Source organism: Eptatretus burgeri, chromosome 12 (genome assembly GCF_056783735.1).
Source record: "Eptatretus burgeri isolate ZD-2024b chromosome 12, Ebu_testis_v1, whole genome shotgun sequence".
NCBI lineage: Eukaryota > Metazoa > Chordata > Myxini > Myxiniformes > Myxinidae > Eptatretus > Eptatretus burgeri.
The window spans coordinates 39,620,298-39,637,314 of record NC_140972.1 but is presented as its reverse complement, the minus strand read 5'-3'; the positions used below and the strand labels follow the sequence as shown (position 1 = coordinate 39,637,314).

The 17,017-nt window shown below is 40.2% G+C and overlaps 1 protein-coding gene across 12 annotated transcripts in view; it reads right to left on the bottom strand.

Moving 5' to 3' along the window:
• The window catches only part of LOC147015460 (leucine-rich repeat-containing protein 49-like), a 356,628-nt gene that overhangs the window by 38,454 nt on the left and 301,157 nt on the right, over positions 1-17,017 (bottom strand). For 11 of the 12 annotated variants that reach the window (XM_085850233.1, XM_085850234.1, XM_085850224.1 and 8 more), the window contains one exon: positions 11,293-11,402. In XM_085850233.1, coding sequence (XP_085706359.1) covers positions 11,293-11,402 — 110 coding nt within the window. Of the gene's footprint in view, positions 1-2,639; positions 2,950-11,292; positions 11,403-17,017 lie in introns of those variants that run through there. The other variant, XM_085850235.1, reaches the window with a different exon arrangement.

Sequence of the window (17,017 nt, the reverse complement as noted above, 5' to 3'; positions counted from 1 at the left end):
TCGACCTCTGGCTCACAAGATGTGGAGATATGAATGTGAGTGCCAAGGTAAATGAATCTCTCTGTGACCTCAACATCCTCACCACAAACAGGTACGGACAAGATAGCAGCATCCAAGACGTTATTGAAAGCCTGGATCTTAGTTTTGACCTGGGAAACCCATAATCCCAGTGGCTCCAACTCCTCATTCAGTGCATGTAGGGCCACCATAAGGATATCCAGCATCTCTGCAAAGATGACTGCATCATCTGCGAAATTGAGGTCAGAGATATTGACATTCCCAAACGATGCACCGCAGCTTGATTTCTCCATCATCCTCCCTAGAGTGCAGTCTATACAAGTGCTGAAAAGTGTGGGGGGGGGCAATACACACACCTAACGAACATGTATATATGTGTATATATACATATATATGTAGATCTGCTTTGATGTCCTGTGCATGACAACCGTAACTCATATTGAGGTGTATTGATGGTGTGTACAAAACTCTCTGTTTCTGTGTCATATAAACCAAAGGGGGTCGCTGTATCATTTGTGGTTCTAAATATATTAACAAGCAAAGTTGTCCGGGTCTTTTTGGAACACCCTGCACATGTGTGTGTATATTAACCGTTGCTTTCAGTGATGGGCATTGCTTAAAACAATTCAATATCTTTGTTGCCCTCATGAAAAAGTCTGTATTTCCTCTTTTTGCCATGCCCCATTTGTTTATAAACCAGATGTTTTGTGCATAAGCACACCACAACGAGAGGTACAAGTTCCAGGTAAGAAATAAGAGGAAGGAATGCCTGATCTAAAAATGCCCTGATCTAAAAATGCCCAGATCATGCTATTCTCTCATCTCGCTAAACTATGTGTGTAAGGAAACTTTAGATGATGGATGATTGTAAGCAGCTCAATGATATAAAATATATTTCAGATTACTGACAGACAAATATGATCTCTACAACTGGTGAAAATGTGATCAGCAGATTATTTTATCAGGTATTTTCAGTGATAACAAACAAATTTTGTGGCAGAATATGGAGTATAAAAAAAACTTTTCCTAATAAAAAACAAAACAACAGCAGGTGGTTTGTTTGTTGAAAGACAGCCATTTCCTGGCTTGACTGGTGCACAAATTACATGCGTGGTTTTGGCACTGTTGCTAATCTGAACTTAAATGAAATCACAAAATGAAGAAGTGTGTGAAGCTGTTGTCTTGTTTTTAAGGTTGTGTAATTTACCAGTCATGCCATGCTGCTGGTGAGTGGGTTTTTAGAGGGACACTTACCCAGCAACCTGAAGTTGAGTTTCTCTTCAACAGCTTAAACTAATTTTGGTTATCAATTTAAGGTCAAAATTATCAAATCACATTTGCCCCACCTGAAATGTTTTGTAAAACTTAATTTTTTAAAAATCATTGTTTTTAGTGCAAATATAAAATCAGAAATATTTTTCGGTTTAAGATTTCCCAGCCCAATTGATTCGTGAAAGTAACATTTTAATCAAACGTCTATTCTTTATTTTACCTCATACAGTTTGGAAACAAATGAGTTACGGTTGAATTTCACGCTACGGACAAAGCATCATACTGAGCCGGTTTAAAATGAAGAATGCATTTATGGCCACATGGGTGAAGTGGGTCATGAACAAACGACTTTTACCACTGTACTGGATAAAAACAGCTGAACGTGTGCCAAAGCCGTTTTGGTGGGTTGCCTGTACAGCTGCCCAGGCATATCATCATATCATGGCACAGTTTTCAAAAACAGGCCAACCATACCCAAATCTGGAGACAAGATTATGTTGCCACAGTCAGAATCTGCTCTGAATGTGCCCAGCTCGTTTCTACAGCTGGAAAGATTTCCAAAAGCATCATTATCTGAGGCTGAACATAATGATCAAAGACTTGTAACGTGTGGGTAAAGTGCATAGATCTCGTATTTTGGGATGAGTTATGTTAAGTAGTGATGTTTTCTTTTAGTGTATTTTTGAGAGAATCTTCATGAAAGAGATAGGAAGGAGTGTGACACATGATGCAGGTCAACAAATGAAAAGGAAAAATACAAATGACAGTTCCTAAACATTAAGGCAGTCCTGAGGAAGCATGCCTGGAATTTAAACCATGCTTGCTTTGCACACGAAAGGCCCCAAATAATCTCCGAGAACTCGGGCTCCCTTTCTGGAAAACAATGGGGAAAAGCCCAGAGTGATCTGCCATGGAAAACACCCACCAAAAAATAATCTCAACATTCTGCAATTCCAAAAAAGCGAACTTTCAGCAAAAGGCCCCTGGACTTAGAAATATCTAAGGAAAGCAGAATCCCTAGGTGACCAAAACCCCGCTGCCCAAGGGCACAGACGAGTCTCCAAGGAGTCAACAAAGGTTTTAGTGAATGTAAGGCAGAGCCCCAAAACGGGAAACTCTTATTGGCAGGCTCCAGCATTCTCCATTTGTTTAGCTTGGGCTGTTCATCCTTCAACTGCACCAGGTATTTTGTACATGAGCCGTGACCTGTAATCCACAACCTCACCATCGAAGGTAAAAATCTACTTTTTCTTCAACAAAATTTGGCAAAAAGTTAAATGCATTGAATTTCCCGTTTCCTGTTCCGTTGAAAAGTGTTTTCAACATTGTATGGGCGTTGTCCATTTTGGCACAGTCCCGTTGGGTAGTGGACGTAGCACATTGGGTGGGTAAGCCAAAACATCGAAGAATATACACTATATTTTACTAATAACTTACAAAAGAAAAATGACAAAAAAACGACTAACTTCGCTGACTAAGTTAGTCAAGTCTGGTCAGAAAAACTTGCATGCAATTTCAACCCTTCTTCCACCTTCCACACCAGACACTCCCCCTTCTCACAGCCACTGCACTCGAACTTGCACTTGCTTACACTTTTAGCAAAAGTATCCAGCTTCAAGCTCCATGGGATATCCAAAAAATTCCTTGCGTATTGTGTCCCTGGGAGAAAAATACGTGTTATGTTCTATGAATGATTATCACAACCTCCCCCCCCCCCCCCTTTCCCTCTAAAATTAGTTCAGTCAAACTCAAAGAACGATGTTCATTTTTGTTGGTTCATTATTGTTCCTCATTCATATGCAGCAAGTGGCTGCATGTGACATCATTTGCTGGGGGTGATGCTGGGGAGCTGTGCTGCTGATACAGTGCCCCTTGTAGATTAGAGCAGGAATTTAGAATTTGGCCAGCTTGCCAGCGATAGCTCACCTACTCTTTACGAAATGCACAATGGGGTCTCTAACATTAACCAACTAATGCTGGGAGATGGAATGCCCAGTATAACATCCATTGGAGGGATGACACACTCATTAATTAATCACTCTGTATGTGAAACACCAGGATGACAGTATATAGTTTGATCGGGATTCAAACTCAAGCCAGATATTTCATACATGAGTGTGCATACATCAAGGCTATTTCGAATTTGGTAAAGTGCAGGTGATGACCCAGATCAATCAAATCAAACAGAACACAGATCAAAAATTGAATAGTTCTGGCTCCCAGACCATGTGACCTATCAATTATTCCTTAACAAACTTGTACACACATGGCTTGGGGAATATTTGTGAAAAGTTTCCCCTCAATCTGTCCAGCCATTCTGGAGAATAAGAATTTTATAGGTTTTCGGGTAAATCAAATATGGCTGCCAAACCATGTGACCTATGACATCATATGAGTAAAAGTTTTGTTCCTCATGGATAGGCGGTCATACCTGCAAGGTTTTGCCTCAATTTGATCAGCCACTTCAGAGAAGATTTTTGAAGGTTATATATATATATATATATATATATATATATATATATATATATATATATATATATATATATATATATATATATATATATATATATATATATATATATATATATATATATATATATATATATATATATATATATATATATATATATATATATAGCTGCTGAATAACGTGACCGATGACGTCATTAAATATGTTTCTGTGGACCATTTTATCCCTAAATGACCCTCAATTTTTTTTCATACTGATAAGATGTAGCATTCTACATATCCAATTATGACGTCATAACAAAGGCACCTATGGCGTCATTTAAAAAAAATCACACATTCCCCATGAGTACTTGCCATGTGCCAAGTTTCATTTTTTTTCCTTGGTGCAGTTTCAGAGAAAGAGAGGTCCAAAGTTTTTCAGTTTTTCCAACATGGCTGCCACACCACGTGACTTCTGACTTCATAATTATCATTCACACATACGACATGAGAAGTCGCTCCGATGGTGAAAATTTTGTCTCAACCTGACAAGCGGTTGTCGAGAAAAACATGAAAGTTCTGTGCGGACAAACAAACAAACAGACAAATAGATGGACGCAAATGCAATACCCTCTCCTTCGGCGAGGGTAACCGTCAAGACTTTGTTGTGTCCTTTTCATCGGAGCCAATTTGTTGGTACTTTTACATCACGAACTTGATTCCATTTGCTTGTCCAACCAATGGCAGTTGTATAGGCATGCTTTTTAGCCCACGTTGGACTTGTCCGACATGAGGGCTCATGGATTTGGTCTCGATTTTTGTGTCCTTGTGTGTGTGCTTCCACAAAATATCTCAGACATGCATTTACCGATGTTCACCAAACTTGAAACACACATAACGAATGATGGCTTGCATATATCCCTCTTTTTTTTTCGAGATCAGATCCAACATAGATGACTGGTGGCCATTTTAGTTGGAAAAAACCCGATGTTGAACACGTCCTCAACCATTTCTCGGACATGCATTTTCCAATGTTGTTCAAAATTGGCACACAGATAAAGAATGATGGCTTACATAAGTACCTCTTTTTCTTTTTTTTTTAGAAATCAGATCCAAAATGGCCGACTGGTGACCATTTTGTTGCTTAAATTTGTCCCCAACCAATTCTCAGACGTGCATGTTCTGATTTCGTTCAAGCAATTGACACAAGCACAGTTGCAAATGGTATACACGAGCACCTCACTTTATTTTGCGATCTGATCAAAGATGGCCAACTGGTAGACTGGCGGCCATTTTAGTTGCACATAATTTTTTCGAGATCAGATCCAAGTTGGCTGACAGGCAGCCATTTTGTTACTGAAACGCGTCCCGAACCAATTCTCGGACATGCATCGTTCAATTTTTTTCAAACATGGCACAAGCACAGTACACGATGGCATACACTGGCACCTAACATTATTTTTATGATCAGATCAAAGATTGCCAATTGGTAGACTGGCCATTTTAGTTGTAAATAAATATGTTAGTCCTTTAGCTTCTGTACAGCAAAATTGCAAAAAGAATGGGGGCTATGACATTTTAGGACTTTTTTTTCCTTGTTTTATCTGGTTTCTAACCAATCATTTTGCCCCACACTACTATCGGGCTCGTGGACCTCCCCCTCAGGGGACGGGCGTTGAGGAAGGCTTTGACCAAAGTGTGACAACATTTTCCTGCCTGGCAGCTTGCTATTTTACACCATCATGGAAATGACTCACGGACTTGAGTTTCACCGAGTTAAACAAAACTTTACTGGAGTTCACGGGAGTTCACCTGCATTCTCAGCCCCATCTCCATTGATGCATTTCCTCTCTTGACTCATGGAGTTTCTACTACGTGTCTGTTCATGGCCCTTTTCCTCCAGCAGTGCTTTGCTCTCTGCCCTCAGAGCTTTGTACCACATGCTGCATTGTGGCTCTATCTTCGTGGGTTTTCACTCCTATCCACCGCAGGACTACGATCATCGAACCCCTTTTGGTGAGCAGCTTATTCCCATGGGCACCAGCCTTTTATGGCATTAGAGTCACCGAGTGGATCATATCGTTGCGGGCCGGGGACCGGTAGCGAGAACGACCGCTAGGTGGGGGAGGTTACGTCGTCTCCCACCAGACTCCCCGGAATTGTAGACCGTCGTTCCGGATAACTCCGTGAGGCGGCGGGTCGCTTAACCGACCGTGGATGCCAATACCTCCACCGCATAGCGTAAGGTCTTTTTGCCGAGAACCAATTTACCTAATTAACAATGCGGTGTCGTCTACCGGGGAACCACACCCTCGGCACATCTTGCTCGAACAGGTCACTCTACTGACTGTGGTAGAGTTCCAACTACCGACTACCAACTCTGGTTCGGGTGTAGTCAAGCGTAACTGCCAAAGCCGTGCCGGCTAGGATGAGCAGATTAACGGGAACAAAGACCCAGCTAAAACTCAGATCCGAACCATGCTGGACCAATGAAAGAAAGGACGGAAACGATCTGGGAACATTTCTCCAATAATTTATTTATAATAGACGAGGAAATTTATGTGGCACAGAAACAGGTTTATTGGGGTGCTATGCAGGGGAAAGAAAGAAGATGCAGTGCAACAACTTACAGCAACTTACAAAGCAGACACAGAGTAGACTTACGCGGGAATTATACAGGCAAGATTTACAATGATCGAAAACACTTATACAGTTTCTACTTATTAGAATGGCACCACACACTCAGACACACACTCGGACAAAATAAACCCAGTTGAAGGCAAAGGACTTTTGCAGCCAGGGAGGGAGGCGAGCTGAGGTCGACATTCTTTCGAGTACCTGAGTCTCGGGAAAGGAATGCTCCGTGGTGTGGCACCTGCCAACGGTCGTGCAGTCAGGTCCACAGCCGCCCATGTGGAGTTCAGGTCCGTGGAGGAGCTCGAGTGGGCCGGGACTAGTAGTCGGGCCGTTGGGGTGAGACGTGAGCGGAGACAAGCAGTGGGAACCCCTTCGTTTTCCAACCAACTCCAGTCTCCAAGCACAGAACGAATGACCCCTAAATAACTCAAGACTGAGGACGATGTCGTGGTTTATAGACCTCCCTCTGCAGGGCAGGGCCTTGGTCAAAACTGACGTCACTGTCCGCCTTGATTGGACTGATTTTGCAACCTGATTTGTTGGGTTGCAGATCCATGGGTCTGCCATTTCTGGGCGGGGCCTCGGCCAGGCACCGGCGAGGCCCGCCCACTCCACGCATGTGGACTTGTCAAGAAAGAGTTAGAGCGTTTGGAGAAGCCGAATAGGAACTGCGACAGCGAAGATTCTGTCGCGGAAAAACGAGCCTCCAGAGACAACAGGTAGACCGTGGTACGTTGTTGCCAGCGAACCGAAGGCTGCAAGCGCTCGGGTACCATGGATCGCAATGGAGGATGGGATATAAAGATTTATTACCCTAACTAAAGAAACATCACAATGCACCCCTTCAATTTCCCACTACACACAAGGAGGGGTTCTGTCTACACAAATACTTAACGGCATAACTGACTTGGGACACCTGTATGTTGTATGCATAGAACCGTAACAATATTATTTCGTGGGCACGACGCCGAATTGGCCCAATAGTGATACACCATTTCTTGCTTCTTATTGAACTTGTGACTGTATTCACCCACACTCAAAGCTTAACAGCTTAAGGGACACTACTCAGACGAGATGAAGTCATCAACCTTAAGTGGTGATCATTACAAGTCGACACCTCGATTTTCTATAAGTTCATAGAACACGTTACCTCGCGCAGTGTTTAAGTATGTACTTCAATTTAAATCCAATAATGATTTTATATATCGTTAAAAAAACATTCCACAGGCTTAGCACTATTAAAGCAGTCTTAAACATCTCCCTTCTACACCACCTTATTTAACATGCCCAAATACTGCTATACATAAGTGTTCTGAAAGTGTAAAGAAGGTGATTTGTGTTCCACAGTGTTCAAGTATATAATTCAATTTAAATACAATAAAGATTGTAAAAGTCAAATAAATCAATTGATTCCAGAATTTACTAGTTTTAATGCCATTGATGCTTTAATGCCATTGATCTATTAATCTAGTTCCATTGATCTCGTTTAATGCCATTGATATATTAAACTACACTATCTAACAGGTTACAATAGTAATTTGTGCCTGTTGTATGTGCCCATTTCTGACATCCTAAAAACCAGTAAGTTTCGTGTTTGGAATGATTTTCATTTTTGCTTGACTTCCAGACAAGCAGACAGACTAAAAATATTATCTCACTCCTCTCTGCACATGTGCGAATGGGACGAATTCACAGACAAAGTACTGTAAAACAGCAGACTTGTCTTCGGATTTATGTTCCGATTCGTGTTCAAAATAAAACACTGAATTTAAATAAGTTGTTCCTCGATCATAAACTGATGTTTGTAGACAGAGACGGGAGGACATTAACCAATTGCTTAACCATGGTTTTTGCTTCACGAGTGCGGGGTAAAAATGGTGATCAAAAGAAAATTGTGTCCAATTGTTCAGGGGATACTCGCAAATATGTAAATTAGGATGATCCTCTGATCTATGATAACATATGTGATGTTAAATGTACCATAAACCTATAAAGGTATGTGGACAGCACAATTGCAAACTTTCTCCGATGAATTGGAAAAAGGTTCAGGATAGAATAAAACTCAAAACAAGCGTGTTATTTAGTGGTGCCAAAGCAGAAATGAAAGTCATGTTAACTGTACAATGCTATGAGAACAAACAATAATCAAAATTATCTTTTTACTAGTACGGGCCCGTAGGGGCAGGCCCGAAGGTGTGTGCTCGTAGCTGAGTGCCAGTATGTGCAGTCTCTCTCTCTCTCTCTCTCTCTCTCTCTCTCTCTCTCTCTCTCTCTCTCTCTCTCTCTCTCTCTCTCTCTCTCTCTCTCTCTCTCTCTGTCTCTCTCTCTCTCTCTCTCACCTCAAAAAGGCACATCCGCGGGTCCCCAGCAATATTCCAGGCAAGTTTCAATCGTGCAAAAGAAATAATAATAAATAAATAAATAAACATTAATTGTGATGTCATTCGTGACGTCATAGCACTGTGTCCTGTCATTGGTCGACAGATAAATGGCCGTAACTTGGGAACCGCTCGTCTGATTAATATCAAACCTTGAAAAGGCACATCCGCGGGCCCCGGCAATATTCCTGGCAAGTTTCAATCAGATCGGACCATCAATCGTGCAAAAATAAATAAATAAATAAATAAATAAACAAACATTAATTGTGACGTTATTTGTGACGCCATAGCACTGTGTCCTGTCATTGGTCGACAGATAAATGGCCGTAACTTGGGAACCGCTCGTCTGATCGATATCAAACCTCGAAAAGGCACATCCACGGGTCCCCGGCAATATTCCTGGCAAGTTTCAATGAGATCGGACTGGCGGTCGTCGAGAAACTGCGGTTGCAGACAGACAGACAAACAGACAGACAAACAGACAGACACACAGAGATTGCTGGAATTATAGATAGATGATTACCTTCGCCAGAGGATGGGGTATTGCGTTTGGGTCCCTTTGTCTGTCTGTCTGTTTATTTGTTGTCCGCAACCGCTTGTCAGACTGACATGAAATGTTGGAAAAAAAGGAAAAACTTTGGACCTCTGTACTGTATCTTTGAAACCACTCCATGGAAAAAATGTAAACTTGGCACATGGCAAATACTCCAGATGCGGAATAAGTGTGATTTTTGTTATGACATCATAATTGCAAATGTAAAACGCTAAAAATCCTACCAGTATGAAAATAACAGAAATGGTCATCAGTCACATGGTTTGGCAGCCATATCGTTTTTTGTTTTTTTTAAACATTTGAAAATCATCTTCTCTGAAATGGCGGAACAAATCGAGGCAAAACTTTACAGGTATGACCATCTATCCATGAGGAACAAAACGTTTCCACCGATGACATCATAGGTCACATGGTTTGGCAGCCATATTGGATTTACCATAAAACTTTTAACAATCTTCCTCTCCAGAACGGCGAGACAGATCGAGGGGAAGCTTCACACACATGTTCCCCAAGCCTTGGGAATACCAGGGTGTTGATGAATAATTGATAGGTCACATGGTCTGGCAGCCATTTTGGATTGAACGAAAATCTTTTATAAATTATTTCTCTTGAATTGCTTCATTGATCGATGTGAAACTTCATAATTATGATCTAATTGCGATGCAGAATATGTTATAAAATTTCAACCTGAATAGATGCATGGTGCAGCAGCCAAAATTATTTATTTTTTTGATCTTGGTTCTTTTTGATGTTTTTTTTTTTAATGAGGATCATGAGGCTGTGCCTGGATGGGTTTGAGGGTACAGGAGTAGCAGCTGAAATCCGAATCCCATTCAGCTTCCTCCTGATGACTTCATCTTTACTTTTTTTGCTTGTTTGGGTTCCTTCTGATGACTCCAACACAGTGCTGTACCCACAGTATTTGATCTTCCATTTGATTTGAAATGGAATTTATTTTCATCCCATTCTGAATTAATTTGAATAATAATAAACATCATGGGTCAGGGTCAAGTGTCCGATCAAAGTGGGGTTGCATCAAAGCGGGACGTCTTGGTACCCTGGTCATCACTTTATAACCAGCAGTTATAAAGTGGCAGTTCTAGTTATGTCTATTATTAATTATGTAACACACCAGGACACAAACACCACACAAAAATACACAAAACAAGTCCTGGTGAGGGTCGGCAATCTCAGATTGCTCTTTTTCTTGTTTTTGCATTGCAATTTAACTTTAATATCATCCTTGCCAGAAAACTAATTATCTACAATACATTCAAGTGAGGTTTGTTATAGCACCCAATAACTGCTCTTTGCTGTGGAGTGTTCTGGTTCTGTTGACTCAAAGATTTGAACTGAAATAATTGGGTAACTAAGCTAAATGATCTTTCATCAAACTTACTCTCAGTTTCTATCTTAATGTGATGTTATTTCATACAGTTTCATTGCCCAGGAGCAAAATAGGACATGTGTAAGTCATCACAATTTATCTGTTCACAGAAAACCAATTTCCTTGATGTGAGAATGACATGAGGGAAATTTGTCTGACATGGAAAATTGACAAGATTGTTTTGAAAATAAAGTTACAGGAGAAGGCATTAAAATGACCTCCTGCAACAAAGGAAGGGAGGGAGATAGAGACGTGAAGGGCTTAGACAGGTAGAGCTTGTTGATTCGGGCCTTGAACTGCTGAATGTTGTAAATTGTGGGGAAGCATCTGGTTCCAGAATTTAGCAGTGCAAGGAAAGAAAGAAGATGCATGTTTATTGGAACTGCACATCTAAAGGGATACACAGTGAGAGTGGCTAGCTGAAATCAATCGAGTGAAGCCAGGGTGCACGTTTGAATGCATCCAAAGCACTTGGCACTTGATTGTGAGAATATCCAAAAACTAGCTATCCAAAAACTTTTAGCACAGGCCCTGAAGCTATAACTGCAGTCCAATTGCATAGTTTAAGGCCTGTGGACTATGTCAGCATGGTGTCTCACCTGGCTTTTTCAGAATGTGCTCCAAGGCATGAGCTCATGGCAGATGTGGAGGTCCAGTGCGATAGTGGCTCAAAAAACCTCTTGGCTGTAGAAATATCCTCCATGGTCAGCTGCCATATAAAGGGAGGTTAAAAAAGTCTGATTAAAAACATGGACACAACTCAAATTATATATATATATATATATATATATATATATATATATATATATATATATATATATATATATATATATATATATATATATATATATATATATATAGACATACATATGTACATGATAAAGGCTCATTTTAATGCCACAACCGATATAATGTGGCTTGAACTTCAAAGCAAATAGGAGTGACAAAATACTGGACTAATGACTTTCTCTCAAGCCCCCTATTCAATGATCAAACCAAATCTCAGAGCTAATCCAAATCCCAAACCAGATGCAAGACATGAAATGATCATGAAGATGTGGAAAACAAAGATGTTGCATGATTAACTGCAGAGCATCCTTACTTTGGAATTCAGTCCAGATAGACATCCAAAACAGCTGATCACACATCTGGAAAAATGCCACCACATTCCCCCCTCACAAACTTCAGCAAAAGAATCACAGCATAGCAACAGCCAACAGGCAGCTCAACTTTGAGTTTTCCTGGATTCCTTCACCACGAACATGAAATCTCCAAGGAAAACACCCTTTTATGAAAGTGTAAAGAAAAAAAAAACAGACATAAAAGTGCTGTAAATCGAAGTATACATGCTATATATTGAACTTAAACGTAGCCAGCTGGTGTAGCATTGTACACAGATGCCAATTTATAAACATCGTGACATCATATATCGACTCATTCCACTCTGGCATTTAGCCATCAGACACAAACTCCTTTGGCGAGATTTGCCTGTCTTTTTTGCAACACTGCCCATGCATTTTGAATGATAATGGACCAAGTGGTTCATCTCTTGAAGCTATTTCAAGAAATTTGAAAATAAATTCACAAAACAAATGTTACTCAATCTGAAACATGACGATGATTTTTAAGGGTTTACTTATGATACAGGAAATAAAATGGAATGCACGGTGTAAAAATCTGTGGAAAAGAATTTTCAACACTATGTTGGATCAGATCAGTTGGGTAGACCTTTGGTTGTTCTATTGTAGGTAAGAAACACACAAGAAGCGCCTGCTCATGCCAAGAAAAGCGTGAGAGACAGGAAGTGTTTGGTTTTTCATAAAAAGGATTAATTGCTGCCATGTCAGAACAATAAGGCAGAACAATGGATCTGCATACTGTTGTTATGATTTGATTAGGAAATTTGTTGTTATTAATTAATTAGGAAGGCAAGTGGAAATTTTTTAGAAAGTAACAGTTTTTATATTGATTGCTGTGATGGAAATGATTGTTCAGAAACGAATGAAACACATTCACTATCCGACAAGGTATATAAATAATCACAGTAATATTGCAATAATCCTCCATCGCACCATGTAAATACGGTGCAAGTCAAATGCACTGCATCATAGTGAAATCTGGTGCTGAAGTGAGGCACTATGCCTGGAAATGCACAAGGGCTTTCACTGTGCCATCACAAACTGATTCAACCATTTCGTGGAGGATGAACCAGATCCATTTGATACCATAAAGACTGCAAAAGCCAAGAAGGAATACAGAGCAACGAACAAGGCAAGGGCAGTAGCCAAACTGCCTGGAAAGAACAAGAAAGCCCATCTGCCAAGTCACGCCACAGAGCTGGAGCTGCTGAGCAATTCATTCCCGGCTGTGGAACCAACTTCCAAATTCTTTTCAATCTCATTCTTCCATCCAGGTCTTCAAGACAGCTGTTCACCATCATCTCAGATCATCCCCAATCCAAAACCATGATCTTTTATACCCTCGTTAACCCACTCCGATCCTGAGTACTCTTTCCAAATTTCCTTCCAGTGAGCTATTGCCGGCATCAGAGCCAAATTTCAAATTTCAGCATTAACTACTGCTGGGAATGCAATTGCAAACCACCCAGGATAACCATTGTCAAGAAATTGTTTTGGCAGCACCAACACTCTGTGTCTTGATATATATATATGTTTATATATATATATATATATATATATATATATATATATATATATATCCACTGATGAGCCAAAATATTATGACCACTGACAGGTGAAGTGAATAACATTGATTACCTTGTTACAATGGCACCTGTCAAGGGGTGCGATATATTAGGCAACAAGTGAACAGTCAGTTCTTGAAGTTGATGTATTGGATGCAGGAGAAATGGGCAGGAGTAAAGACTTGAGCAACTTTGACAAGAGTCAAATTGTTATGGCCAGACGACTGGGTCAGAGCATCTCTGAAACAGCAAGGCTTGTAGGATGCTCCCGGTCAGCAGTGGTAAGTACCTACTGACAGTGGTCCGAGGAGGGACAAACCACAAACCGGCGAAAGGGTGTTGGGTGCCCAAGGCTCATCGATGCAGGAGGGCAATGAAAGCTATCCTGTCTGGTCTGAACCGACAGAAGGTCTACTGTGGCACAAGTCACAGAAAATTTTAATGGTGGTCACGGGAGGAATGTGTCACAATCCACAGTGCATCGCACCCTGCTGCGTATGGGGCTGCGTAGCCGCAGACCGGTCAGAGTGTCTATGATGACCCCTGTCCACCGTCGAAAGCACCTTCAATGGAAACACGAGCGTCGGAACTGGACATTGGAGCAGTCGAAGAAGGTCGCCTGGTCCGATGAGTCCCATTTTCTTTTAGGTCACGTGGATGGCCGTGTATGTGTGTGCCGTTTACCTGGGGAAGTGATGGCACCAGGATGCACCGTGGAAAGATCACAAGCTGGTGGAAGGAGTGTGATGCTCTGGGCAATGTTGTGCTGGGAAACTCTGGATCCAGACATTCATGTGGACGTCAATTTGACACGTCACCAACCTAAACATCGTTGCAGACCAGGTACAGCCCTTCATGGCAACGGTATTCCCTGATGGCAATGGCCTCTTTCAGCAGGATAATACGCCCTGCAACACTGCACACATTGTTCGGGAATGGTTTGAGGAACATGATGAAGTGTTCATGGTGTTGCCGTGGCCTCCAAATTCTCCAGATCTCAATCCGATTGAGCATCTGTGCGATGTGCTGGACCGACAAGTCCAATCCATGGCGGCTCCACCTCGCAACTTACAGGACTTGAAGGATCTGCTGCTAATGTTTTGGTGCCAGATACCACAGGACACCTTTTGGGGTCTTGTGGAGTTCATGCCTTGGCAGGTCACCGCTGTTTTGGTGGCACACGGAGGACAAAGAGCAATTCGGCAGTGGTTTTGGCTCATCGGTATATATATATATATATATATATATATATATATATATATATATATATATATATATATATATATATATATATATATATATATATATATATATATATATATATATTTACTGCATATGTATTTTTCAGGGGTGGACTGATGGTATTCTGGTCTTTAAAAAAGGGGTCTTTGGGCCACCAAGATAAAAAAAAATTCAATGACAGTGCGAAATAAAGCAGAATAATAATGAGACAGTGAAATTAAAAACAAATGCACTCTAATTTACGAACCAGAAACTGATGCACCTCGCAATGCAGAGTGCAGTTTATATATGTATATGTATATATATATATATATATATATATATATATATATATATATATATATATATATATATATATATATATATATAGATAGATACATACATACATACATTACAGTCAAGACGTCACGGAATGTTCCAGGCAAATGGCCTGATACAATATGTAATAAAATGCACACACGGTTAAAATATGCTGATATATCAGCTTATTCTGAACATGTACTATAAAATAACAATTATAAACGATTCCACTTTTACCCCTGAAGCCATTCCTGTGCAAATACATATACATACATACATACATACATACATACATACACACAAACATGCATACACACACATACACACAAACATACATACACACACAAACACACAAACATACATACATAGAAGTACACACACACACACACACACACACACACACATACATACGTACATACACTACATACATACGTGACATAATACATAAAATACATACACACATTACATACATATATACGTTACATACATACATATATAAATACATACATTACATACATATATAAATACATATGTTACATACATACATACATATACATTACATACATATATACATACATACGTTACACATATACATATATACAAACATACATAGATACATATATATGTCACATACATACATTACATACATACATTACACACTTTACATACAGACATTACACACATTACATACATACATAACACACATATATTACAAACATACATATCTACACATATATACATCCATATATACATACGGTACATACAGATATACATACATAAGTTACATACATACATATATACATATATACAGACATACGTTACATACATACATATGTTACACACATACATAAATTACATATATACATACATACATACCATACATACATACATACATTACAGACATACATTACATTAATACATACATAACACACATATATTACATACATATATACATATGTTACATACATATATACATACACACACACACACACACACACACATATATATATATATATATATATATATATATATATATATATATATATATATATCTTCTTTTTCTTCTTTCAGCTGCTCCCGTTTGGGATCGCCACAGCGGATCATCTGTTATGATCCGCATAATGATTTGACACAGGTTGTACACCGGATGGCCTTCCTGACGCAACCCTGGTCGCCTCTTACGACACAGGGATATGGTACACCTATTCTAACCGGGGCATACACCGGGCCCAGTACACTGGTACTCACTTCACCGACCTCGGAAGGATGACAGGCTGAGTCAACCTCCTGGTGTATTAATTGAAGCGGCCAACGGGGCTTGAACTCAGGACCTTTTGGATCCTAAGCCGCTACCCTAACCACTTCGCCAACACCAGGCTTATGTACATTATATATATATATATATATATATATATATATATATATATATATATATATATATATATATATATATATATATATATATATATATATATATATATATATATATATATATATATATATATTTTGTGACAGCTGTGGAAATTCGCAAACCACCATTCAGGGCCCGTAGGTGAGATAACTCTAAGTACATGTGGAGTTAGCCCCAAACCCATTGTTTAGAGGGAAATATGTCATTCATTCAGGTTGCGACGCTTTGAGATAGCCGTTTTTCTGTTCTATCTTTATTTTGAACCAACCACGTCTCAACCGCCATAACCATCAAACCACCACCGATAAACCCTCCACCACCCTCACCTCTCTCCTTCTACGGCCATTCCCGCACCACCTGTGAACACTGAGCGTCGGGCTCTCTTGGGCTCGTTCAAGATACGCAGCGAGCCGCGAGTGCAAATCGCGGCCTTTCCGAGGGAGAATTCGGATCAAGAACGCTACACGCCCACTTCTGATCCGTCCAATTAGCAAGCGCGGAGTGGCTTGGCCCCGCCTCCAGGCGCATCGGTGTGAAATCGATATATGCAAATTCTAGGATCAGGGGAGGTTCACGCCCACTTTTTCTCCGTCCAATGGGTGAGCATGGCTCCGCCCCCGAGGTCATCCTGATCCGGAAATTTGCATATTGTTTTCTCCTGCCGGTC